Source organism: Phycodurus eques, chromosome 5 (assembly GCF_024500275.1).
Source record: "Phycodurus eques isolate BA_2022a chromosome 5, UOR_Pequ_1.1, whole genome shotgun sequence".
NCBI classification, from domain to species: Eukaryota; Metazoa; Chordata; class Actinopteri; order Syngnathiformes; family Syngnathidae; genus Phycodurus; species Phycodurus eques.
This window is the reverse complement of record NC_084529.1, coordinates 6,799,813-6,826,950: the sequence shown is the minus strand read 5'-3', so window position 1 is coordinate 6,826,950 and position 27,138 is coordinate 6,799,813. Positions and strand designations below refer to the sequence as shown.

General features: G+C 45.1%; 1 protein-coding gene across 6 annotated transcripts in view; it reads left to right on the top strand.

Moving 5' to 3' along the window:
* The window catches only part of LOC133402936 (polypeptide N-acetylgalactosaminyltransferase 18-like), a 179,589-nt gene that overhangs the window by 149,001 nt on the left and 3,450 nt on the right, over positions 1-27,138 (top strand). For 5 of the 6 annotated variants that reach the window (XM_061677284.1, XM_061677283.1, XM_061677282.1 and 2 more), the window contains one exon: positions 13,324-13,488. In XM_061677284.1, coding sequence (XP_061533268.1) covers positions 13,324-13,488 — 165 coding nt within the window. Of the gene's footprint in view, positions 1-13,323; positions 13,489-16,275; positions 16,447-27,138 lie in introns of all 6 variants that reach the window. The other variant, XR_009768587.1, reaches the window with a different exon arrangement.

The following is a 27,138-nucleotide window of genomic DNA, read 5'->3' as shown; positions in this document are numbered from 1 at the left end:
TGAATAAAATAATCAAGATGGTTATAGCATTAATGTGTGGCCATTTGAATGAGTCATTAATTTTCGACAGTCTGTTGTTAAAACATCTTTGAACTATTTCTGTTATTGATTTGTATGTCCCGTGCGATTGGCTGGCGACCAGTTCAGGGTGGACCCCGCCTTACGCCCGAAGTAGTTGGGATAGGCTCCAGCACGCCCGCGACCCTAGTGAGGATAAGCAGTACAGAAAATGGATGGATGGATGGATGGATGGACTTCATTTTTTTTTTAACATTTCAAAGGTGAATGCGCGTATGTGACATTTGTGCAAGAACAAGCCCCTTTTTGGCCATGGGCCACCCCTGTAGAAGGTTATGATTCTGTTTATCTTGTAGATGTTACGACAGAACAATGGAGTTTATTTTTTGTATGTCATTTTATTTTGTATTTTCTGTCTGACATTTTGACGAAGACAAAAAGGTCTTAAGAATATCGTAAAAATATGTGCAAAATACCACCACAACCGGCCTGGCTTGAAGGCTTTTCTCTTACTATGCCTGTTAAAGCATACATGTGTCTGCTGAGATTGCTATCTGTTTAACAGAACCCTGTGCTAATCCTTCTATTTGATCTTTTAAGGCACTGTGACAGAAGAGACACAGTAACATTACAAAGCCCTCTGTGGGTAGTTTAGTATAAGTGTATTGAAATATGTAATGAGTATTGCTCTTATTTGTGTACAGGCTCAGAGAAACAAATCACATACTCAACGCATTCATATACTTGCATTCAGACACACAGACGGCCGTCTGAGATGTTTTGTCAGTGCTTTAAGGAGCAGCTTAAAAGCCATTTATGTGTATCACAGTGTGATAATGGCTCCTTCTAGGAATGTCCTGTTCCTGCAAGGCACTCATAAGTCCCATCAAAAACATGCGCACGCTCTCCTCTGAAAACGCAGAGAGGATCAGTGTACTCAACCTCTGATTGCAATGAACAAGATTGCTCCTGCGCTGTCATGTGTTTCTCCTTGATCTCTGTTTTCGTGAGGATTGGATGTCAGCGCTCATCCTCCTTGTAATACTCATGTCAGGTTCCAGAGGATTATTCGCTGTTCTGTCAGGCTCAGGCAAATGTATGTCTACGTTTAGGATTTGAAGTACTTGGGCTGTGTTTGATTTACATCATAGCTTCAAAACTAGGCCAACCACTGAATTCATTAGCGTGTTTTTTCAGGTATGCAAATGGTTGCAGCCAGGATGTACATTTATTTCGCTGACCTCTCTTTTCTCTTATTCATGTTCTGCCTTTGGAACATTTTCCTCTTGTTTTCGTCAGGTTTTCTGCCTTATTAGACCAATTAACAGAAACCTTTTTTTTTTCTGAGAACATTAAAAGTTATGATAGTTGTAATCTCGGAAAGTTTTTTCAAGTTAGACCTGCGACAAGGCGACACGTTGGACGACAGTTTAGAGCGTCTGCCTCACAGTTCTGAGGACCGGGGTTCAATCCCCGGCCCCGCCTGTGTGGAGTTTGCATGTTCTACCCGTGCCTGCGTGGGTTTTCTCCGGGAACTCCGGTTTCCTCCCATATCTCAAAAAGATTGCATGGTAGGTTAATTGTAGACTCTAAATTGCCCGTAGGGGTGAATGTGAGTGCGAATGGTTGTTTGTTTCTATGTGCCCTGCGATTGGCTGGCAACCAGTTCAGGGTGTACCCCGCCTCCTGCCCGATGACAGCTGGGATAGGCTCCAGCACGCCCGCGGCCCTAGTGAGGATAAGCGGCTCAGAAAATGGATGGATGGATATAACTTTTGTGACAACAGTCTTGGAACCTTTCTGACACACCTCGTACCTGCATGCACATTACACAGATGCGTTGACAGCGAATCTGCTCAGGAAACAAAGACGGAAAACAATGACACTGATTATAAAAATCGACAAAGTACATGGAAATATATTTTCTGTGCAGCGGAACCTCCAATGTGAAACACCAATTTAGAACTCAAACATTATTTCAGGGGGGGAAATATACCTGAATAGTAATCATTGTGCATAGCCTCAGGCAAGATGAAAAGATATCAACTTACCTCAGCTGGAGTCGTTGTCTCAACGCAAAGGTTGCTGTGTGATTTTCATTCCCCCGTGACGATGACAAAGAATCTTTAAGCAAGATACTGAATCCCCAGTTGCTTCTGATGCTACATTTTCAGAGTGTGACTGAGATCTTAACTTTCCTTTAATTACAACGTAATTCATGAATCATTCTGTGAATGAGGTGACATTGTTAAGAGCCTTGACTCCCAAAAGGTATAATAGCATTGTAAGTGAAGAACGTTTACCCTTTACCTCTACTTTGTGAGCATGTGAGGGATTTCCTCCACAAGTGGATTTTATATTTTTCTTTAATGTACCTGTAAAAAAAAAATCAGGATGTTCTCTCCGCTCTGAAATGCTGTGTGCTGAGTGTGCTGCCACCACACCCTGCTCAACTGTCAATCAAATACCACACACATCAGAATCAGAATCATCTTTATTTGCCAAGTATGTCCAAAACACACAAGGAATTTGTCTCCGGTAGTTGGAGCCGCTCCAGTACAACAGACAGTCAATTTACAGAACTCTTTGGCGACATAAAGACATTGACAAAAACCAATTGGGCAAAAAGATGCAGAGTCCTCTAGCACTTAGAGCAGTTCGAATGACTAATATTGCAATAGTCCGGTGCAATGACCATTGTGTAAAGGGCACTGAGACTTCAAGGAGTGTATGCGGTTTAAAGTGACGAGTAGTGCGATAATCTGGGACAATGTTGGTTGTGCAAATGTTACAGATACTCCTCAATCAGTGTGCAAATGGAGCAGATGCTACTCTGGCATGAGTGGCCAGTATATGCAATTAGTGCAGCATGGCGAGACAACTACAGTGAGTGCACGAGTAATACATAATTGGCAGAAAGTTCGTTGTCACATTTCTGTGACAACGAACTCAAGTCAAAAAATTGCCAGCTTGTTGTAATGGAATTATAGGTTAGCTGTTCAAGAAGTTGATTGCAAGAGGGAAGAAGCTGTTGGAATGTCTACTAGTTCTAGTTTGCATTGATCGGTAGCGCCTACCTGAGGGAAGGAGCTGGAAGAGCTGGTGACCGGGGTGCGGAGGGTCCGAGAGGATTTTGCACGCCCTTGTCTTAGTTCTGGCAGCGTGCAAGTCCCCAAGGGTGGGTAGGGGGGTACCGACAATCCTTTCAGCAGTTTTGATTGTCCGTTGCAGTCGGAGTTTGTCCTTTTTTGTAGCAGCACCAAAACCAGACTGTGATGGAAGAACACAGGACTGATTCGATGACCGCTGTGTAGAACTGTCTCAGCAGCTCCGGTGGCAGGCCGTGCTTTCTCAGAAGCCGCAGGAAGTACATCCTCTGCTGGGCCTTTTTGAGGACGGAGTTGATGTTGGTCGCCCACTTCAGGTCCTGAGAGATTGTAATTCCCAGGAACTTGAAGGTCTCGACGGTTGACACAATATGCAGATATGCAGACTCGTCACCGTCCTTGATGAGGCCGATGACAATGGTGTCATCTGCAAACTTCAGGAGTTTGACAGTCGGGTTCTTTGAGGTGCGGTCGTTCGTGTAGAGAGAGAAGAGCAGCGGAGAGAGGACACAACCTTGGGGCGCCCCAGTGCTGATGCTGCTTGTGGATGAGGTGGCCTCCCCCAGCCTGACCTGCTGTGTCCTGCCCGTCAGAAAGCTGTAAATCCACTGGCAGATGGCAGGTGAGACGCTGAGCTGGAGAAGCTTGGTTGAAAGAGTTCAGGGATGATGGTGTTGAACGCTGAGCTGAAGTCCACGAACAGGATCCTCGCGTAGGTCCCTGCACTGTCGAGGTGTTCTATGATGAAGTGCAGTCCCATGTTGACTGCATCATCCGCAGATCTGTTCGCTTGGTAGGCAAACTGCAGGGGGTCCAGCAGGGGACCTATGACGCTCTTGAGGTGGTCCAGCACGAGACGTTCAAAGGACTTCATGACCACAGATGTCAAAGTGACAGGCCTGTCGTCATTCAGATCTGAGATTGCAGGTTTCTTGGAGACTGGAATGATGGTGGAGCGTTTGAAACAGGATTGAACTTCGCACATTCCCAGAGATCTATTGAAGATCTCAGTGAAGACTGGAGCGAGCTGGTCCTCGCAGACTTTGAGGCAGGATGGGGACACATGATCCGGGCCTGCCGCTTTGTTAATCTTTTGTTGTTTGAAGATGCGTCTCACATCCTGTTCATGGATGGTTAACGCAGAGGTCAGAGGTGTGATTGTGGTCGCGGGTGCGGCCAGGTGGGTGTGTGGTGTGAAACTGTCCTTTTCAAATCTGCAGTCGAAGGTATTCAAGTCGTTGGCTCGTGTGCTATTGATCTCAGCTTGGGGGGATCGTCGCTTGTAATTAGTCAGCGATTGGAATGCATGCCAGACTGATTGAGAGTCGTTTGCGCTAAACTTATTTTCCAAATTTGCTGCATAGATCCTCTTTGCAATGTTAATTTCTTTAGTCGGCTGGTTTCTAGCTCGATTATACAGGGCCCTGTCCGCGCTCTGATATGCGTCCTCCTTAGCTTGGCGAAGCTAATTAAGTTTAGCAGTGAACCACGGCTTGTTGTTGTTGAATGTGCGAAATGATTTTGTTGGTACACAAACCTCTTCACAGAAACTGATATAGGATGTGACAGTTTCTGTATATTCATCCAGGCTGCCAGCTGAATTTTCAAAGACACTCCAGTCTGTGCAGTCTAAACAACTTTGAAGTTCCATCTTTGCTTCATTGGTCCACTTTTTCACTGTTTTCACTGTAGGCTTCGCGCATTTAAGTTCTTGCCTGTATGTCGGTATTAAGTGAATTAAGCAGTGATCAGACGAGCCCAGGGCTGCACGAGGTATAGCACGGTATGCGTTTTTTACCGTAGTGTAGCAGTGGTCTAAAGTATTATTTTCCCTGGTAGGACAGTCGATGTGCTGCTTGTATTTAGGCAGTTCGTGGTTGAGTTTAGCTTTGTTAAAGTCCCCGAGAATAATGAGGGGTGAGTCCGGGTGTTTTTTTTCAATTTCGTTGACTTGTTCGGCGAGCGTTAGCATTGCGGCGTTCGTGTTAGCTTGAGGCGGTATGTAGACTCCAGCCAGTATGTACGATGCAAACTCACGTGGCGAGTAGAATGGTTTACAGTTTAAAAATAGCGACTCCAAATGCGGGCTGCAGTGTGTGCTGAGCTCTGTGACGTCCGTACACTATTTTTCATTGATATAGAGGCATATCCCGCCGCCCTTTGTTTTCCCCGATGATTCCATGTCGCGGTCCGCTCGATGAATGTGAAAGCCGGGAAGCATGACGGCACCATCGGGTACAGCGTCACAAAGCCAGGTCTCCGTGAAGCACATGGCCGCGGAACGTCCGAAGTCTTTACTGGTCTTTAACAGAAGATGAAGCTCGTCCATTTTATTGGGTAGGGAGCGTACATTCGCGAGGTGGATCGACGGGAACGCCAATCTGTGTCCTCTCTTGCGGAGTTTCACCTGAATGCCGGCCCATTTCCTCTGTGGCGCCGCTTCCGTCTCCATGCGCCGAAAACCACGGACGACGCTCCGGTGAGTAACTCGGGGAAAAAACTGAGCGGATTTGCGAAAGTTGGTGACAGAAAGTCTGGAGTAGCCTCCTTGATGGTTAGCAGGTCTCCCCTTGTGTAAGTGCGTCGTGTAAGGTCTCCAAAGACGGACGAAAAACACAAAAACAATACTAGAGAGCGCGTTACCGAGGCGACCACACTGGTAGGTGTCATCTTGGTTCATCTTAATGAATCTTAATGATGATCTTAATGATGATGATCTTAATAATATGATCTTAATAATGTGTTTGAGCAGCAAATATTCACTTCATGGCTACAGTGGATGGAATCGATCCCACCTTGTGTGGGTCATCTATTCCAGTTGACTTAAGGCCGCCCTGAGCGACGCAACCAAACACAGCTGAACTAAATAATTGCGAACCAATTACATTCTGCGAATCCCTGCTGCACATCTCCCAACAGGCTTCAATGGAAAAACCGCGACCCCTGGTGTTCTTATCGGGAAAAATTCTTTTGAGGCTCCAAATACAGTTCAAACCAAATGCAGAACCATTGACTACAGTATATAAAAAGACACATACACTTTTGTTCTCACTGACATGAAATTAGACCAAAAAAATTCCTGTTTTGATGATGATGATTTTGCTCCTATCCATATGATCAAAACATGAAGTATTATCTGTATTTTGTTCATTTTTTTCAAATAATTATTCTGAGCACTTTATTTTTATTTACTTCCTCTTATTTTGAAATTCACAGCCCTACTTTTATTGAGTAAATGAGAAAACACACAGTTGTTCTCATATGTTTGATTACCCAGGCAAAATTTTTAAGATGGGTACAATTCTTTAAAGAAAACATGAAGGGCCAGGCGAAAAACATTTAATTTTATTTTAATGGGATTCAAATTCAATTGTCAAGCATTTCAGAATAGCATTATCATTAAAATAAATATAACGATAAAGAAATTAATGATGGTTGTTGTTCAGCCATCAGTTATATAAATAAAAAATAAAAAAAATATTTCACAAATTCTGCCAGGATATGTAAACTTAAGAGCAGAACTGTATATATATGCAGTCATACGTACCCGTCATATTGGAATGAAAGTGTAGGCTACACCTTTTTCATAACCTTTAGGTGGCGGTGGCATATAGAAATTAAAGTGTACAGCTTTTTCATAACCTCTAGATGGCGGCATAAATTTATAAAAATTTTTCCATTTTCCCCTGTACCTATGTATAATGAGCACTATTGATTTTTGACAATTTGGGGGGAAATGCGCATTATACATGAGAAATAACTGTAGGCACACCTGAAATACACTGCTTCTTTGCGTCATGGGGAAGTTAAAAGAAATTAGCCAAGATATCAGGACAATAATTGTGGACTTGCACAAGTCTGATTCATCCTTGGTTGCAATTTCCACATGTCTGAAGGTGCCGCGTTCATCTGTTCAAATAATTATATGCAATTTGCAAATGCACACAGGGACGAAGACCTTAATTTCTGGAGATTTCCTGTGGTCTGACGAATCTAGAACAGTTTGGCCATAATGAGGCTTGTTACATTTGGATGAAAAAGAGGGAAGCTTGCTAGCCTGAGAACACCATTCCAACTTTGAAATATGGGGGTGACAGCATGATATTTTGGGGTTGGGTTGCTGCAGGACGGACTGGTGCACTTCACAAAATAAATGGCGTCATGAGTAAAGAACTTTATGTAGAAATGTTGAAGCAACATCTCAAGACAACAGCCAGGAAGTTAACGCTTGAGCGCAAATGGGCCTTCCAAATAGAAAATCCCCCAAAGCATACTATCAAATTGTTTACACAGTGTCTTAAGGATAACAAAGTCAATGTTTTGGACTGCCCGTCGCAAAGCTGATCTCAATCCTATTGAAACTTTATGGCTCAGACCTGAAAAGGCATGTGCGAGCAAGGTGGCCTACAAACTTAGCTCTGTAAAAACCAGCTGTGTCAGAAGGAATGGGCCACAAACATTTGTGAGAAGCTTGTGGAAGGATATCCAAAACGTTTGACCCAAGGCACAGTTCAAAGGCAATAGTACTGAATCATAATTAAATGCATGTAAACTTCTGACTATCAATAAAATAATAAGAAATCGTCTAAAAAAAAATCCTCTCTCAATATTTTGGCATTCAGCAAATATAAATCATTGTCTTAATCCTAATTGACCTTAAACAGGAAAGGTTTAGTCTGATTACATATCACAGTGAGGAAAAAAAGCATGTATTTTTATGTGTATGTAAACATCTTCATATATATATATATATATATATATATATATATATATATATATACATATATATATATATATATATATATATATATATATATATATATATATATATGTGTGTGTGTGTGTGTGTGTGTGTGTGTGGAAAGGTTTGAACTCGTTTCAACTATATATTGTGTTTTGTTATGTTTTATTGAACCACAAACGACAATATGGCGCAATTGTCAAAGAAGAAGCGAATTGTCCCGGCCAATTTAGCTGTAACAATCCAAAAAGAGAAAAGGGGCAAGAAAGAGTGTGGCTGTGTGAGAGTCTATTGGCAATGATATCCCCATTCATCCACTGCACTCATGCATTTCAGCGACAAAGAAATGCTTCACTTTTTAGGCACAGTGGTACACTCTGGGCTAATCACCATTAAATCGTAAGACTGCCACATCCAGACATTAACCATCCTGACTCACAGTCTTACCTACAGTTAAGCGAGAGTTGTCACTGAACAAAACACGCTTTTGGACTGGGGCCCTTAGCTGTAGAATTTGTTGTGAATTAGAATGAATACATGCACAATTGAAATTGATTTAGTTTTTGCTCATGGTGTTTCTTCTGTCTATTTAGATCACTGACACAGGTCTGAGCATTAGGTTCCCATGTAAGCTTAATTAAAGGAAAAATAGTCACTGATGGTGTAGTGGTACACTTTCCTGACTTTGGTGTGGGCAGTGTGGGTTCAGTTCCCACTCAGTGATGGTTTGAATGTGGGTGCGAATAGTTGTCTGTGGCTATATGTGCAGACAGTCTGATTTCTTGTGAAAAAATGAAAACACTGGAAATTTCAAGTAAACTGAAATTTAGAATAATTTGTGTCACTCAGAGAGCAAACACTTTTGTTCCAATAAAGGCATAATAAAGAAACCTTCTGTTAGGCAGTTGTTAAAAAGCCACAGATGAGCAGGCCAGCAAGCAGGTAGTTGAAGCTGCCTCTCGATGTAAGATCCTCCTGAGGCTTATTGCATAATAAAGCTGTGTTTTCGCCACCTCTTACTAATCTCACAAGAGGAAATGTTTGCAGTGGACTCAGAAATACATGGATATACTATTTTCAAACAGTTGTATTAATTGATGAACATGCTACTTGGACCTGGTGGCTAGAGGATGACCACCATGTCGCAAATAGGCTGCGATGTCAGCAAAGAGTTGGCGCAGTAATGTTTTGGGCTGGAATAATAGGGACTGAGCCACTTTAGGCTGCCTTAAGGTGATCATTGGAGTCTATTCCATATGACTTTAGGCTTTGGTCAAAATTACATATGCGAAATATGTGGAGTTTCTAACTGCGTGCAAGACAACGCATCATCCGACACTACAAAATATACCACTACAGCGTAAAAACTGATGGTGTGGCCACCATCATCCCCTTACCTCAACCCCTTTGAGAACCTGTGGAGTATTTTTTAAATGGAAGTACTACGAGGTGAACGGCAGTATACATCCAAACAAAAACTCTGGGAGGCAATTCTTGCATCCCCAAATGAGACAAGAAACTATTCACAGAAACTATTCACTGACTTACAACTGGGTGAGAGAGTTGTGAAGTCATATCAAAGAGGGGTTCCTATGTTAACAAGCAAACTGAGCAGCAAAGATGCCTTTTGGTCCAAATAGCATTTTTTTTTTCTTTACAAACTATTTTTTTAAACTATAATAATAATAATAGAGTAATTTGAAACACTTTATTTGAGCAAAAACAAATACTGCTGTCATCAGGTTGGATTAATACAACTGTTCATGAGCAAAATATTATTCCACCTTAAATCACTAATTATTTAGGAAAATGAACAAAAACAGTATTTGTTTAATAATTTAGGACATGATGTATTTCTGTGAGGCAGTAATGCTAACCACATATATTGCTTTTAAAAAAAAAATCTATTTACCCCCAAACACATGGTTCTGTTAATAGTTGCAAGATACTGAGATGGCGCCTAGCCGTGTGGATGCCTCGGTTACGCGCTCTCTAGTATTGTTTTTTTCATTTGTCTTTGGAGACATTACACAACTCACTTACACAAGGGGGGGACTTGCTAACCATCAATGAGCCTTCTCCGGACTTTCTTTCACCAACTTTCGCAAATCTGCTCAGTTTTTTTTCCTGAGTTACTCACTGGAGCAGCGACCGCGGTCTTTGGCGCATGGAGGCGGAGGGGGCCCCACAGAGGGAAGCGAGCCGCCATCCAAGTGAAGCTCCGCAAGAGAGGGTACAGATTGGCGTTTCCGTCGATCCACCTCGCGAATCTACACTCCCTACCCAACAATATGGACGAGCTTCATCTTCTGATAAAGACCAGTAAAGACTTCGGACGTTCCGCCGCCATGTGCTTGGCTTTGTGAGGCTGTACCCGATGGCGCCGTCATGCTTCCCGGCTTCAATCTTCACTGGGCAGACCGGGACATGGACTCACCGGGAAAACAAAAGGCGGCGGGATATGCTTCTATATCAACGAAAAATGGTGTACGGACGTCACGGAGCTCAGCACACACTGCAGCCCACATTTAGAGTTGCTGTTTTTTAACTGTAAGCCATTCTACTCGCCTCGTGAGTTCGCATCATTCATTCTCGCCGGTGTCTAAATTTCGCCTCAAGTTAACACAAACGCCGCACTGCTAATGTTCGCCGAACAAGTAAACAAAATTGGAAAAAAAACACCCAGACTCACCCCTCATTGTTCTCGGGGACTTTAACAAAGCTATACACAACAACGAACACCCTAAATACAAGCAGCAAATCGACTGTCCTACCAGGGAAAATAACATTTTAGACCACTGCTACACTACGCTAAATAACACACACCGTGCCATACCCCGTGCAGCCCTGGGCCCGTCTGATCACTGCTTAATTCACTTAATACCGACATCCAGGCAAGAACTTAAATGGGTGAAGCCTACAGTGAAAAGAGTGAAAAAGTGGACCAATTAGGCAACAATAGAACGCCAAAGCTGTTTAGACTGCACAGACTGGAGTGTCTTTGAAAATTCAGCTGGAAGCCTGGATGAATATACGGACACTGTCACATCCTATATCAGTTTCTGTGAAGATGTGTGTGTACCAACAAAGTCATTTTGCACTTTCAACAACAACAAGCCGTGATTCACTGCCAATCTTAAGCAGCTTCGCCAAGCTAAGGAGGACGCATGTCAGAGCGGGGACAGGGCCCTATATAATCGAGCTATAAACCAGCTGATTAAAGAAATTAACATTGCAAAGAGGAACTACGCAGCAAAGTTGGAAAAACAGTTTAGCGCTAACGACTCTAAATCAGTCTGGCATGCATTTCAATCGCTGACTAATTACAAGCAACGATCACCCCAAGTTGAGAACAATAGCACACTAGCCAACTTGAATACCTTCTACTGGACACCACAATCACACCACTGACATATGCGTTAACCATGCACGAACAGGATGTGAGACACATCTTCAAACAACAAAAGATTAGCAAAGCGGCAGGCCTAGACCATGTGTCCCCATGCTGCCTCAAAGTCTGCACGGACCAGCTTGCTCCAGTCTTCAATAGATCTCTGGAACTGTGCGAAGTACCACCCTGTTTCAAACGCTCCACCATCATTCCAGTCCCCAAGAAACCCACAATCTTGGGTCTAAACATCTGTGGTCATGAAGTCCTTTGAACGTCTCGTGCTGGACCACCTCAAGAGCGTCACAGCTCCCCTGCTGGACCCCATGCAGTTTGCCTACCGAGCGAACAGGTCTGCGGATGATGCAGTCAACATGGGACTGCACTTCATCCTAGAACACCTCGACAGTGCAGGGACCTATGCGAGGATCCTGTTCGTGGACTTCAGGTCAGCGTTCAATACCATCATCACTGAACTCCTTTCCTCCAAGCTTCTCCAACTCGCCTGCCATCTGCCAGTGGATTTACAGCTTTCTGACGGGCAGGACACAGCATGAGAGACTGGGGGAGACACGCAGCATCAGCTCTGGGGCAGCCCAAGGTTGTGTCCTCTCTCCGTTGGTCTTCTCTCTCTACACGAACGACTGCACCTCAACACACCCTGCTGTCAAACTCCTGAAGTTTGCCTATGACACCACTGTCATCGGCCTCATCAAATACTGTGACGAGTCTGCATATCGACAGGAAGTGGAGCAGCTGGAGCTGTGGTGCGGCCGACACAACCTGGAGCTGAACACACTCAAGACTGTAGAGATGATCGTGGACTTCAGGAGGCATCCTTCGCCACAGCTGCCCCTCACGCTGTCCAGCTGCCTTGTGTCAACCGTCGAGACCTTCAAGTTCCTGGGAATTACAGTCTCTCAGGACCTGAAGTGGGCGATCAACATCAACTCCGTCCTCAAAAAGACCCAGCAGAGGATGTACTTCCTGCGGCTTCTGAGAAAGCACGGCCTGCCACAGGAGCTGCTGAGGCAGTTCTACACAGCGGTCATTGAATCAGTCCTGTGTTCTTCCATCACAGCCTGGTTTGGTGCTACTACAAAAAAGGAACAACTCCGACTGCAACGGACAATCAAAACTGCTGAAAAGATTATCGGTACCCCCCCCCCCTACCAACCCTTGAGGACTTGCACGCTGCCAGAACTAAGACAAGAGCGTGCAAAATCCTCTCGGGCCCTCCACATCCCGGTCACCAGGTCTTCCAGCTCCTGCCCTCGGGTAGGCGCAACCGATCGATGCAAACTAGAACTAGCAGACATTCTAACAGCTTCTTCCCTCTTGCCATCAACTTCGTAAACAGCTAACCTACAAGGTCATTGCAACATGCTGCCATTTTTTTTTGTCTTGAGTTTGTTGTCACATTTCTGTCGGGCCAATTATACAAACTTGTGCACTCACGGTACTACTCTCGCCACGATGCACTATTTGCATATCTGTTGTTGACCAATACTGGCCACTCATCCCAGAGTAGCATCTGCACCACTTGCACACTGACTGAGGAGTATGTGCAACATTTGCACAATCGACATTGTCCCAGATTATCGCGCTACTAGTCACTTTAAACCGCATACACTCCTTGAAGTCTCGGCGCCCTTTGCACAATGGTCATTGTACTGGACTATTGCTATATTAGTCATTCAAACTGCTCTAAGTGCGAGAGGACTGCATCTTTTTGCACAATTGTCAAAAAAATAAATAAATAATATATTATACCGGCATTACCAGATAACTAGCAACCCTTTATTGCTCAGTGACTGTTTTTCTCAATGTCTTTAAGTGTCAAAAGTGTTCTCTGTCAATTGACTGTCTATTGTCATACAAGAGCTGCTCCAACTACCGGAGACCAATTCCTTGTGTGTTTTTTGGACATACTTGGCAAATAAAGAAGATTCTGATTCTGATAGTTCTGTAGGTCTACATATTAAGGATGACAGTTTCCCATCACTCCAGTTTTGCAATGTGGTACCTGTTGCCGTAGTATGTCATTTATTTGTTCTGTTTTCATGTAGAATGTATACTACACCAGTTCCCAGCAACTTCACCTGGGAGTGCTAAGTCCAACCATTGATGACGATGACAACAAGTGTCTGGTGGATGTGAACAGCAAACCCAGATTGCTGGAATGCACCTATGCAGCCACCAAGCACATGAAGCTTACCTGGACTTTCACTCCGGTAAAGACAAGTTTGATTTTAATTTCAAATTATTTCTTTTAACCAGGCGGCACGGTGGACGACTGGTTAGAGCGTCTGCCTCACAGTTCTGAGGACCGGGGTTCAATCCCCAGCCCCGCCTGTGCGGAGTTTGCATGTTCTCCCCGTGCCTGCGTGGGTTTTCTCTGGGCACTCCGGTTTCCTCCCACATCCCAAAAACATGCATGGTCGGTTGATTGAAGACTCTAAATTGCCCGTAGGTGTGAATGTAAGTGTGAATGGTTGTTTGTTTATATGTGCCCTGTGATTGGCTGGCAACCAGTTCAGGGTGTACCCCGCCTCCTGCCCGTTGATAGCTGGGATAGGCTCCAGCACTCCCATGACCCTTGTGAGGATAAGCGACTCAGAAAATTGATGCTTTTAACCAGCAAAACCTACCAGTACAAACGTACTTTGAATTAATTAACATAGTTTAATTCTAATAAGAATTAACTGAGAGCGTTTTAGCCTGAAATTGTGGGGATTCATATCAAACTGTGGAAACTTTCTTATTCTCACATATAATGTTGTCTTCTATCATTTCTAAACTGAGTTTCCGTCACTGATTATCACAGACTGAGAAGTCTTTCATCCATCCATTTTCCGTACCGCTTATTGTCACTAGGGTCGCGGGCGTGCTGGATCCTGTCCCAGCTGTCTTTGTGCGAGAGGCAGGGTATACCTTGACGTGGTCGCCAGCCAATCGCAGGGCACATATGAACAAACAACCATTCACACTCACATTCACACTTACAGACAATTTTAAGTCCTCAGTTAACTGTAGCGGACATGCACTCCCCAAATTGAAGTGCCACAGAGACTCGCACCCACTTGAGAACCCGACTGCTCCACGCTGCCCTGCTGTGAGACGGCGACTAGGACAATGCCTGGTGTACGTCAAGAGGACCTTAACCTAATTAGCAGCTTCCCGTCAAATCTTGATTCCTGTCTTCAAGAGACCCCTTCCCGGACCAAATGGTCGGAGGAGACTATGTGGTTAATATTCAAACCTGCCTGTGAGGCGCCACCAACAGGCGTTGAGAGGAACTGCAAGCGCCAGAACTTGTGGACGTGCCTTTGATGTTTGTTAACGGAAGATAAAATGTCCGTCTTTATATCTTGCAAACTGTAGAAATATTCCAAATGTATGCCTTGGTGTCTGTGTCCCCATTCTCACTTTGACAGGTCCTCTGCAAGATTTTGAAAGCTGTTCATGATTTGAAATCAAACAGTACAAAATGTTGTATTGAACAATAAGCAACGTCATGTCTCATGACGGTGAAGCAGTGCACCATCAACACTGTGTAAAGTGGGGATGGGTCGCTGCTGACCTCGACTCGAGACGTTGTGAGTCGGTGGGGAGACTAGTTCGGAGACCTCTTCAATTCCACCTATACGCCTTCCCATGAGGAACCAGAATCTGGGGTCCCTCAGGCGGGCTCCCCTATCTTTGGCATTGAGGTCACCGAGGCGGTTAAAAAGCTCCTCAGTGGCAGGGCCCTGGGGATGGATGAGATTCGCCCTGAGTTCCTAAAGGCTCTGGATGTTGTGTGACTGTCCTGGTTAATACACCTCTGCAGCATTGCATGGAGATGGGGGACAGTATGTCTGGATTTGAAGACTGGGGTGGTGGTCCGCCTTCATAAGAAGGGGGACCGGAGGGTGTGTTCCAACAACAGGGGGGTCACACTCTTCAGCCTCCCTGGTAAGGTCTATTCAGGGGTGCTGGAGAGGAGGGACCATTGGGAAGTCAAATATCAGATTCAGGAGGAGCAGTGTGGTTTTCGTCCTGGCCGTGGAACAGTGGACCAGCTCTACACCCTTGACAGGGTCCTCGAGGTAACATGGGAATTTGCCCAACAGTCTTCTTGCGTTTTGTAGACTTGGAGAAGGCGTTCAACCGTGTCCCTCTGGGAGTCCTGTAGGAGTGCGTCGTAGGGAGTGTACGGGGTACCAAATTCCCTGATATGGGCTATTGGCCTGTACGACCAATGTCAGAGTTTGGTCCGCATTGCTGGCAGTAAGTCGGATTCGTTTTCGGTGAGGGTCGGAGTCCGCCAAGGCTGCCCTTTGTCACTGATTCTGTTCATAACTTTTATGGACAAAATTTTCTAGGCCAAGCCAACGCATAGAGGGGGTCCGGTTTGGTGGCCTCATTATTACATCTCTGATTTTTGCAGATGATGTGGTTCTGTTGGCTTCATCAAGACATGATCTCAAACTGGAGTGTTTCGCAGCAGAGTGTGAAGCATTTGGAATGAAAATCAGCACCACCAAATCTGAGACCATGGTCCTCAGTCGGAAAAGGGTACACTGCCCTCTCCATGTCGGGAATGAGATCCTGCCCCAAGTGGAGGAGTTCAAATATCTCTGGCTTTTGTTCACGAGTGAGGGAAGAATGGAACGGGAGATCGACAGACGGATTGGCGCAGTGTCTGCAGTGACGCAGACTTTGTATCAGTTCTGGTGAAGAAGGACCTGAGCCGAAAGGTGAATTTCAATTTCAATTTACCGGTTGATCTACGTTCTTACCCTCTCCTATGGTTATGAGCTGTGGGTCATGACCGAAAGAACAAGATCCTGGATACAAGCGGCCGAAATGATTTTCCTCTGCAGGGTGATTTTCCTCTCCCCTTTAGATATAGGGTGAGAAGCTCAGTCATCCAGGAGGGGCTCAGTGTTTAGCTGCTACTCCTCCGCATTGAGAGGAGGCAGATGAGGTGGCTCAGGCATCTGATTAGGATGCCTCCTGTGCATGTCCCATTCCAGGCATGTCCCATTGGGAGGAGACCCCGAGGAAGATCCAGGACACACTGAAGAGACTACGTCTCCCTGCTGGCCTGGGAGTGCCTCGGGATCCCCCCCAGAAGAACTCGATGTAGTCGCTGGGGAGAGGGAAGTCGGGCTTCCCTGCTAAAGCTACTATCCCCACGACCTAAAGTGAGTGGGGACAAGTGGAAGAAGGGGGAGGGGGAAAGGGAAGGAAGAAGAATAAAATATTGGCACCCCTGACTGAGGTGCCAATATTTTTTAGCAGAACTGTCGTAATAGCTGTCCAGTCATATTTATCTGAATTGACTAAAATCATAAAAAATATTCTGTTGTCTTACAGACCTAACACAATAGTGTGTGTGTTTTTGTGCTGGATGAGTGCCGGTGTGCGAAAGAGCCAACATGGCAAAGGACAAAGGATTCATGTGGAGCACTGAGCAGGCAGGAAGCATTGGTGAATTATTAATATATAGATTTACAATATTGAGCTGACTGCAACCTGAGGGAACAACCATCAAGAGCAAGCAGAGGAAGTTTGGCTCTTCTGATCAAGAATGTTTTTGTATAAAGAAGGATTTACATTGGCCTTTTTTGGACATATGCTGCTTTAGGGTCTGTTTCCTTTAAAAAAAAAATTTGAATAAAATATAACAAAAAAAATTGTCTTATACAATTTTGCACAACATGGTCACTGACCTTATCACCCAGTGACCATGTATTGCAAAATTGTAAGTTACAAAGTTGTGACAATCTCGGTAAAACAGACATTCCAAACAGAATCATAAGCTCAATACAAAAACTGTACTCATGGTCCAGCTTTTTTATTGTACCGTATTTAGTTATACAAGTTTGTGTAAGGTGGTACGGTTAGAGCGACTGGTTAGAGCGTCAGCCTCACAGTTCTGAGGATCCGGGTTCAATCCCCGGCCCCGCCTGTGTGGAGTTTGCATGTTCTCCCCTTGCCTGCGTGGGTTTTCTCCGGGCACTCCGGTTTCCTCCCACATCCCAAAAAACATGCATTAATTGGAAACTCTAAATTGCCCGTAGGCATGACTGTGAGTGTGAATGGTTGTTTGTTTCTATGTGCCCTGCGATTGGCTGGCAACCAGTTCAGGGTGTACCCCGCCTCCTGCCCGATGACAGCTGGGATAGGCTCCAGCACGCCCGCGACCCTAGTGAGGAGAAGCGGCTCAGAAAATGGATGGATGGAAGTTTGTGTAATTTGGTGGCTGATCAGTGCAAATTTAATGACCCGATTTTGTGCAGAGCATCTCATTTGTCGACTGGTACAAGAATGTCATACTTTCTTCCCATGTCTCTTGTTTTGTTTTCAAAGTGCAGATATGTTCCTCTGTATGTGCCTTTTATGAGCAATGACTTGATGATTGACCATGCGGCTGACGGGTTGCCAGCCAACCAGCAAACTGTTTTTGTGATGGCTTTCTGGCTGACTGTCTGTCTGACCCTCTGATTAACTGGTGCTCCCGCCTTAATAGCAGGGAATCAATAGTGCAGTCCAACTCTGCACTTTTCAGAATGACAGGTGGGTTCACTGAGTTGTGGACAAGGGTCTGGACAAAAGACAAGTGTGTCTGTTTGTTTATTTAAATAGAAGTGTCTTTGTCTTTTTTGTCCCTTGTGATTACGATCGATTACTATGTTATACTTAGAGGGACCCAGATCCTTCGTCAGAAGGAGGTATGGCTTTGTCTTTGAGTGAATAACTCAGATCGCAATCATGTTTTGTCTCAATAGTAAATGTTAAGACAACTAAAGCATTTCAGAGTTGACTGCCTGACAAATAAAAGTATGCACCGTAAACACTGTGGGAGAATTGCTCAATGAACAAATTAAATAACAAACACATCACTGTGTGTATGGGTTTTCCAGCTTAACAAAGAATGCCAATTCTCAAACCTCTACAAGATGAATCTGTTGGTTCAAGCAAGTAAAATGTCTTTCTTTTAAATGCTTCCTTATTGGGCCATAAAGGAGCTGCTTCCAGAATAATACAAGATTGAAATACCACCTCAATTGTTACACTTCTTATCCTGTGATACATACTGTATCAATTGAGGTACGCTTTGTCAATTGTGATTTCAAACAAATTACATTTTCTATACCAAGACATAGCTGCAATGTTGAGTATCTCTTATCAGCCACAATGCTTGACAGGTTCCAGTGCTCCAAAGCACTTGTGGCAAACCAAGCGAAACATAGTCACTTTCCAGTTCATACTAAAAACAAACGGTCACGTCCACTTTATCTGTCTGGGTTCCTACAGATGGCTACTGGGATGTCAAACCTGGAAGGGAATGTTTCCTCACATTGGGCCAGGCTTTCCCAGTTACTGAGCCAAACTTCCTAAAATCCTGCACATCATGGATTGCCATTACAATGTATACTCATTACTAATGACGAAAAAACAGAAAACATGAATCCATGATACATCCATCCATCCATTTTCTACCGCTTATCCCAGGTCAGGTCGCGGGGGCAGTAGCTTTAGCAGGGACACCCAGACTTCCCTCTCCCCAGCCACTTCATCCAGCTCTTCCGGGGGGATCCTGAGGCGTTCCCAAGCCAGCCGAGAGACATAGACTCTCCAGCGTGTCCTGGGTCGTAAAGGGACCAAACAGCCCATATTTCGGTTCAGTACCCCATAATCCCGAAGCACCTCCCACAGGAATCCCTGAGGGACAAAGTCAAACGCCTTCTCCAAGTGCACAAACCACATGAAGACTGGTTGGGCGAACTCCCATGCACCCTCGAGGGCCATGCAGAGGGTGTAGAGCTGGTCCACTGTTCCACGGCCAGAACGAAAACCCCACTGGTCCTCCTGAATCTGAGATTCGACTTCTAGACAGACCGTCCTCTACAGCACCCCTGAATAGACCTTACCAGGGAGGCTGAGGTGTGTGATCCCCCTGTAGTTGGAACACACCCTCCGGTCCCCGGGGGACCACCACCCCAGTCTGCCAATCCAGAGGCACTGTCCCCGATGTCCACACAGAGGCGTGTCAACCAGGACAGCCCCACAACATCCAGAGCCTTTAGGAACTCCGGGCCAATCTCATCCACCCTTGGGGCCTTGCCACCGAGGAGCTTTTTAACCACCTCGCTTTACCTCAACCCCAGACTCTGCTTCCTCATGGTAAGGCGTGTCAGTGGAGTTGAGGAGGTCTTCGAAGTATTCTCCCCACCGACTCACAACGTCCCAAGTCGAGGTCAGCAGCGCCCCATCCCCATTATACACAGTGTTGGTGGTGCGCTGCTTTCCTCTCCTGATTCGCCGGATGGTGGACCAGAATTTCCTCGAAGCAGTCCGGAGGTCTTTCTCCAGGGCCTCACCGACCACCAAAGCTGCATTCCGCTTGGCCAGCCGGTACCCATTAGCTGCCGCAGGAGTCCCACAGGCCAAAATGGCCCGCTCGGACTCCTTCTTCAGCTTGACGGCATCCCTCACCGTTGGTGTCCACCAAAGGGTGTGGGGATTGCCGCCACGACAGGCACCGACTCCCTTACAGCCAGAGCTCCAGTCAGCCGCCTCTGCAATAGAGGCGGAGAACATGGTCCACTCGGACTCAATGTCCCCCGCCTCCCCTGTGACGTGGGTGAAGTTCTGCCAGAGATGGGAGTTGAAACTCCTTCTGACAGGGGATTCTGTCAGACGTTCCCAGTAGACCCTCACAATACGTTTGGGCCTGCCAGGTCGGACCGGCATCTTCCCCCACAATCGGAGCCAACTCACCACCAGGTGGTGATCAGTTGACCGCTCCGCCCCTCTCTTCACGTCCAAGTGTCCAAGACATGCGGCCACAAGTCCGATGACCACAAAGTCGATCGAACTGAGACCTAGGGTGTGCTGGTGCCAAGTGCACGTGTGTACACCCTTATGCTTGAACATGGTGTTCGTTGTGGAAAATCTGTGATAAGCACAGAAGTCCAATAACAGAACACTGCTCGGGTTCTGATCGGGGGGGACGTTCCTCCCAATCACGTCCTTCCCGATCTCACTGTCACTGTCCACGTGAGCATTGAAGTCCCCTCAGCGGGAGCGCTCTCCATCACCCCCTCCAAGGACTCCACAAAAAGGGTGGGTACTATGAACTGCTGTTTGGTGCATTGGAACAAACAACAGTCAGGACCCGTCCCCCCACCCGAGGGCGGGGGGAGGTTACCCCTCGTCTACCGGGGGGAACCCCAACGTACAGGCGCCAAGCCGGGGGGGCAATAAGTATACCCACACCCGCTCGGAACCTCTCACCGTGGGCAACTCCAGAGTGGAAGAGAGTCCAACCCCTCTTGAGAGGATTGGGACCAGAGCCCAAGCAGTGTGTGGAGGCAAGCCCGACTATATCTAGTCTGAACTTCTCTACCTCACACACCAGCTCGGGCTCCTTCCCTGCCAGAGAGGTGACATTCCACGTCCCTAGAGCCAGCTTCTGCAGCCGGGGATTGGACGCCAAGGTCCCCGCTTCCGGCCACCGCCCAGCTCGCACTGCACCCTTATTGCCCCTCCCACAGGTGGTGAGCCCATGGGAAGGGGGACCCACGTTACCCTTTCTGGCTGTGCCCGGCCGACCCCCATGGGTGCAGGCCCGGCCACCAGGCGCTCGCCTTCGAGCCCCACCTCCAGGCCTGGCTCCAGGGGGGCCCCGGTGACCCGCATCCGGGCAAGGGAAAACGTCTTCCTGAATTTTTTGTCATCATAGGGTTTTTTGGAGCTGTGCTTTGTCTGGTCCCTCACCTAGGACCTGTTTGCCATGGGATAAAAGCATAAAGCCCCAGACAACTTCGCTCCTAGGATCACAAACCCCTCCACCACGATAAGGTGACAGCTCAAGGAGGGGTCCATGATGCACAATCAATAAAATAACTTGATTTGTTTTACTTTAACAATGTAGATGGAAAAAAAAAACCAATGGACCTCACAAAATTCAATTGATGTGATTTTTTTTTTTTGGCAGCAGTACCTACCTCATTCCAGAAGTACTTGACCTTGGAAAGGAAGGTATACGATTCAAATCCCTCTGCCATCCGAAATGAACATGATAATCTTTGTTGGAGAGATACAAATCAGTCTGCTTCCTCAAAGTGGCCTTATTGTTGTTGTTTTTAACAATGTAGGCTACATAGTGTAACGAATAAGACACATTCGCGTTAACCTATTGCATGTTTTTAGGAGCTTGATGTTGAGCCAAAGATAATCTGACACACCAAAAGCCAAATACCATCACCATTAACAGCTCAATTTCTGTGGCCTCATTTGAATGGAGCGCCCTCCACTCTGTGCACCAAAAAGCAAAGATAAAAAATCAGTGACCAACTGGCCATCGTAGTCTCAGGCTCAGCCGACCAGATTTATTCTCTATGCTTTGTCTGTACGTGTGGGGACTGGAGTGTGAACACTAAAGTCTGTCAAGCTATCCCACCTCTACAGCCCTTCGTTATGTGGGCAAACGTCTCCCTGCAAAGGACATGAGAGTCAATAGCTTTTGCAGAGCCGGACTGTTGTACTGATTAAGGGCCATCTTGTAAAGCAAGGGTTTCCAAAGTCGGGCCCTCAGCTAATTTTTTTTTTACAGGCCAGCGGCACATTCTGAATATAAATTTGATACAGCCCGCATTTAGCTTTTTTTGTCTTATTTTAACTTAAGACACCTGGTATTAGTCAGAAGAAGGGTACAAAAAAATTCAAAAGCATTAATGTCATATATCATAGCATATATATAATTCTCCTAAGAATTATACTTTGGGTGCATTTGATGACACAGAGGGTAATTTTATTTTTTTTAAATATTGATGAACGAAAAAAAAATGGACTGCAGCAAAAAAGGCACTTTTTTTATCTGGCGCAAAAGGGCAGGTGCTTGACCACCACTTGTGGTCTACGTGTGCACATGGCTCCAGTGATGTAGAACTGTTCTGCATCATACTAAGAGCTGTTCCTAATGTTTTTGTTGCCTCATTTACCTACGGTACTTGAGAGAGTCCAAATAATGACAGCTCTCCGAATGATGCCTTACAGCTTGACACCACTGTAAACTACAACCACAACAATAAACATGGTGCTAAATGAATACCACAAAACATAAACATTGAGCATTATTAAATTTTTGAAGGCAGAATTTTTCAGACAACTCTCATTAGGTTGTGCACTCGCTCATGTTGTCGTAGCTGGTCGGTGTATATCTAAATAATATTTAACTACTACATATCTTTGCCTACATTGATTGATTGATTAATAAACAATAGATGACAAATGTTGAAGTTGCCCTGCATCCTACAATTTGTTTTGTATCCGGCCCTTGATGGAAAAAGTTTGGACACCCCTTTAATGTAAAGCATATTGATTTTAAAAGCAATGCTATCTCCCAGAAGCACACAGTAAGCTTGATGGTAATAGCTTTAGTCTGCTCTCCTGGAACCTAGTAGACTAGACTCATTAAAATATGTCACCGTTCCTGCAGTATCACTTAGGAAGTACAGTACTCTGCATGCCATATTAATGTTCTAGGTTGTGTCATGCAGCAAACAAACAAGCATGTAGTCATTGCCTCACACATATAATGGAGATGTGGGGACTCGCATTAAATTATGGCAAATCAAGCCTCTTATTCAAACTGATACTGGTTTGAACAAGCTGAGACGCAGACATATTTTTGCATTCATGCTGTGTTTTAGTCTGATTTATTGGAAGCATCAGAGCAGTAGCACTACGAAACCTCCAATTAAATACAGCAGTGCATATTAAACAGAAAATACCTGAAAGCAGCATTTGTGATACTTGAAATTTTTTTGGAATAATTGTATCTTGAAATAGATGTGATAAAATGTAGTTACAGTTTTAAAGAAAGAAATATAGAATGTTGAAAGATTTTTTTTTTGCAACACCAGCCAAGATAACAATAATTTCTCCTCAAATATATAAAAATAGAAATCTGTAATGTGTATAATGTGAAAAGAAAACAGCATATTTCATGTCTGTATTAAAATCACAAAGGTAGAGAGCTACAGTATAATAATGACTCACTGTATGACAAACCAGTGTTACTGAAATCATAATAACAACTGTATTTTTCGCACAATAGAGCGCATCGGATTATAAACCCACGCCCACTTTGTGTAGAAAAAAAGAAAACATTTACATATATTGGCTGCACCAGACTATACCCTGCTGATATATACGTTGTGAAATGAGATATTTACACAGAAAGATTTTGTAAATGTTTATTTACATACCTTGTTTCCAAACAGTGTCTGTAAGGCAGTAAAATGGCTCAAACATAACAGAGAAGTCATTGTTTTTATCCATCCTCCTCCTGTTCACCGAAACTACTGAAGTCGTCTTCTCCAGTGTCGGAGTTGAAGAGCCTCAGAACGTCTCCGTCACACACCTTTTCAGTCTCTCTATCGCTCTCAATGTCATTTTCATCTGGAGACACCGTTACCGCTGAAGATGTGCTGTTCTCCTTGCGTAGCTTTCCAGCCTTTCGAAATCTGTTGGTGATCGTAGATTCTTTCACACTGCTCCACGCTTTTAAGATCCACTGGCAGACCTCAGAAAAGGATGATCTTCGCATGCGGCCAGTTTTTGTGAAAGATTTCTCGCCGCTGGTCATTAAAAGCACGATTCACACTGATGTCCAGTGGCTGCAAAAACTTGTTGTACCTCCAGGAATCACAGCTTGAATTGAGTTTGATCTCTTGATGGCTGTTTTCACATAATCTGTTATATGGGCCCTCATACTGTCCAAAACAAGCAATGCTTTTTTTCCGGTGAAAAAATCCTCCCGGACGCCAACTATAACACTCCGTCAGCCATTCAGTCATTAAGCTTTATATCATCCACCCTTTTTTGTTAACTTTAACAACTACGCCTTTTGGGAGTTTTTCTTTTGGCATAGTCGTCCGCTTAAAAATCACCATTGGTGGAAGCTTTCGTTCGGAAGCGGTGCAGCTCAAAACACACGTGAAGTGCGTTCTCTCGTGGCCAGTTGTTTTCACCATAATGGATGACGCTCCTGTCTTGTCAGTCCTCAAGAATATTTTCAAGTTCGGGCCATCTGCTCTTATGACCTCTGAAAGCCTTTGTTGTCTTTTGGCATTGCGTTCTTTACGCTGCCGTCTCACCATCGACTTGTTAACGCCAAGCTTACGTGCAGCAGCTCGATTTCCCTCCTGAATGGACAGATCGATGGCTTTCAACTTAAAAGCTGCATCATATGCTTTTCTTCTTGTACTTTCCATGATGAGGGTGTGAAAAATAAAAAATATTTTGCGTTTGTGCGTGTCATGCTGCGTTTTGCTTGAAGCGCGCCAAAAACTAGCATCGTCTTCTTCTACACGCTGGAGGCATCTGCGCATGCCCAAACCGTAGTGCATTATGGGAAACAAGCTTTTGTTGTACGTTCAAACACGTTGGGCCTGTCTTGTTTTTGCTCTTATTGTGCCCCCTGATAGCCGTTAGTGGAAAAAAAAAAAATCATTATTTTAGCCGCATTGTTACATGGGCCGCAGGGTTCAGAGCGCGGGAAAAAAGTAACGGCTTATTGTCTGGAAAATATGGTACTATGAAGCCCAATCCGGGAGCCACATATCTTGCCGCAGACGAGGCAAAGTCAGGTAGCCTTGTTGGTTCTGGGTGATGTCTTTGCTGCCATCGATCCCTCTGTTTCTGGGTGTGATTCTCCTCCAGGTGCAAGACCCCACTGTGACATATTAAATGCCAATAAGGCCTGTTCACTGCCACTGACTTTTAGTGGCTGGGGTTGATGCTTCACCTCTTCAGGGTCCTATTAAGCTGGTCATTGTATCCCACCTTCAGGTTCAGCTTCATCCCACCTCCAAGTTTTCTACCGACTGACAGGAGCTGGCCAGAGAGTACATGGCGGGGTAGTCGATATGCTGGCATCCGAATTGTGTGGCCAACCAACCGTAGTTGCCTTTGTGCTCGGGTTACCTCAGTACTATGCAGGATATCTGTGTGTGGGACATAATCCTGCCAGGTAAGGCCAAAACTGCGTTGCAGGCATCTGACGTTGAAAGCTTCAAGTAGGTAGGTTGTCTTGGCTTCTGCTCCACAAAGCAATGTTCAGGCATACAATGCCCTATACACTGCAGCTTTCTTTTCGATTAAAAGGTTGTTATTTTCAAACACACAGGAGCGCTGGAGGGAAAAGAGACCTTTGCTGACAGAAAACTTCTGTTTTTTTGTGATCACTAAGCCTAGTCAGCAGTATAGTGATGCCATATTGTCCAGTGCCAGTTTCATAGCTGCAGGGGAATGGGCGAGGGGTGCACAATCATCTGCGTATTGTAGTTCCTTCATGTTGATGAGCAAGTTCTTCGTCTTTGTCTGTAGGCGTTGGATGTTGAATACGCTTCCATCAAGGCGGAACTGGACTAAAACATCACTCTCCCCCTTATGGACTGGTAGAAGAGAAGTGTGGCTTTCGCCAGGAAATGATTGAATAGCACTGGGGCCAATACACATCCCTGCTTTACCCCAACATCCGCAGGGAATGAGGGAGACTTCTCTCCACCTAAAAGTGCACATGCCTGCATGTGATTGTGAAACAGTTTGAGAATGCTAAGACATCTTGGGGAAACAGGATGACCCTGCGTTCACCTCCTGGGAGACCCTTCCAGATAAAGGTGCAGCCTTCCCCAACTTCTACAAGTTCTTCGCCAGAGAACCGAGTCTCACTGAGTGCTGGAATGTTGATGTTATACCTTTTGAGTTCATTTGACATGAGAGCAGTCTGTCTGTGACGCATTCCAGGTAGCCAGGTTCATAGTCATGTGCTTAATTTTCTGTTTTCTTGATGGCGGTGTTAAGCCATTCAGATGATTGGAGTAAGCATTTTTTTTAAGTCACATTTTCAAGACCCTTTCCTGGTTAGGATAAGCACTGTGGACCCTGGGTTGCTCAGCCGCATAGGAAACTGCTGAAGTGAGATATTGTTCCCGGTCTCATCTCTACAATGACCATCAACCCCATGTCGCCTCTGTGTAGGAATCAAGCTAGAAGCTGCTAGTCAGTCTTGACACTTTATCCTATCGGCAAAGAATGGATTAGTGTGAGGGATGGCATGTGCAGTTCCTACTCCCACAGACTTGACCACATCCACCAGTTTCCAGTGGCACGAGCGGGAACTCGGTATAACCTTCAGCTGAGTGTGGTTGCAGGGGACTGCCAGAGATCCAGTCCGTCGGTATCCTGTCCAGTCTGTGTCCCAGGAACACAGATTTTTCATCTGGGGTTTACTCCTGTAGTCATTCACCATTATGGTGTAACCCACATGGCATTGGGTGGTAGGTAAGGCCAACTGCTTGCGACCAGTCCGGCATGCACCCAACCTCTCACACTAAGTTGCTTGGATGGGCTACAGCTCAGCTGAGAACAAGTGCTATAACGATTTGATGCACTCTGTTCATTTTGATTTACTGAACATTCTACTGTAAATATAGTGAAGACAAGAGCAGATCTTCAAGTCAGACTGATAAAACACAGGTCAAAATCGAGTTAATTTTATAAGCTAAAATAAACAGAAGGATAATTCAAACTGCCATGTACTGATGGTAAACTGGATTGTATTTTTACGACACTACTAAAACAAAAACAACATTTTGTGCTCATTTGTTTTATTTCTTTAATTTCATAGACATTGAAATTTGTCATAGATGGGGTTTCTTCCACTGTATTGTTTATAACAAAAATGGCTGTACAATGCTGTAATAATATTATCATCATCATTTAGAAGGGTGATTAGCACTCCAGCCTCACAGATGGGGATCTGATCATTTTTCCAGCTTAGACCACACGCCACCCCCTCCTCAACATATGACTTGGAG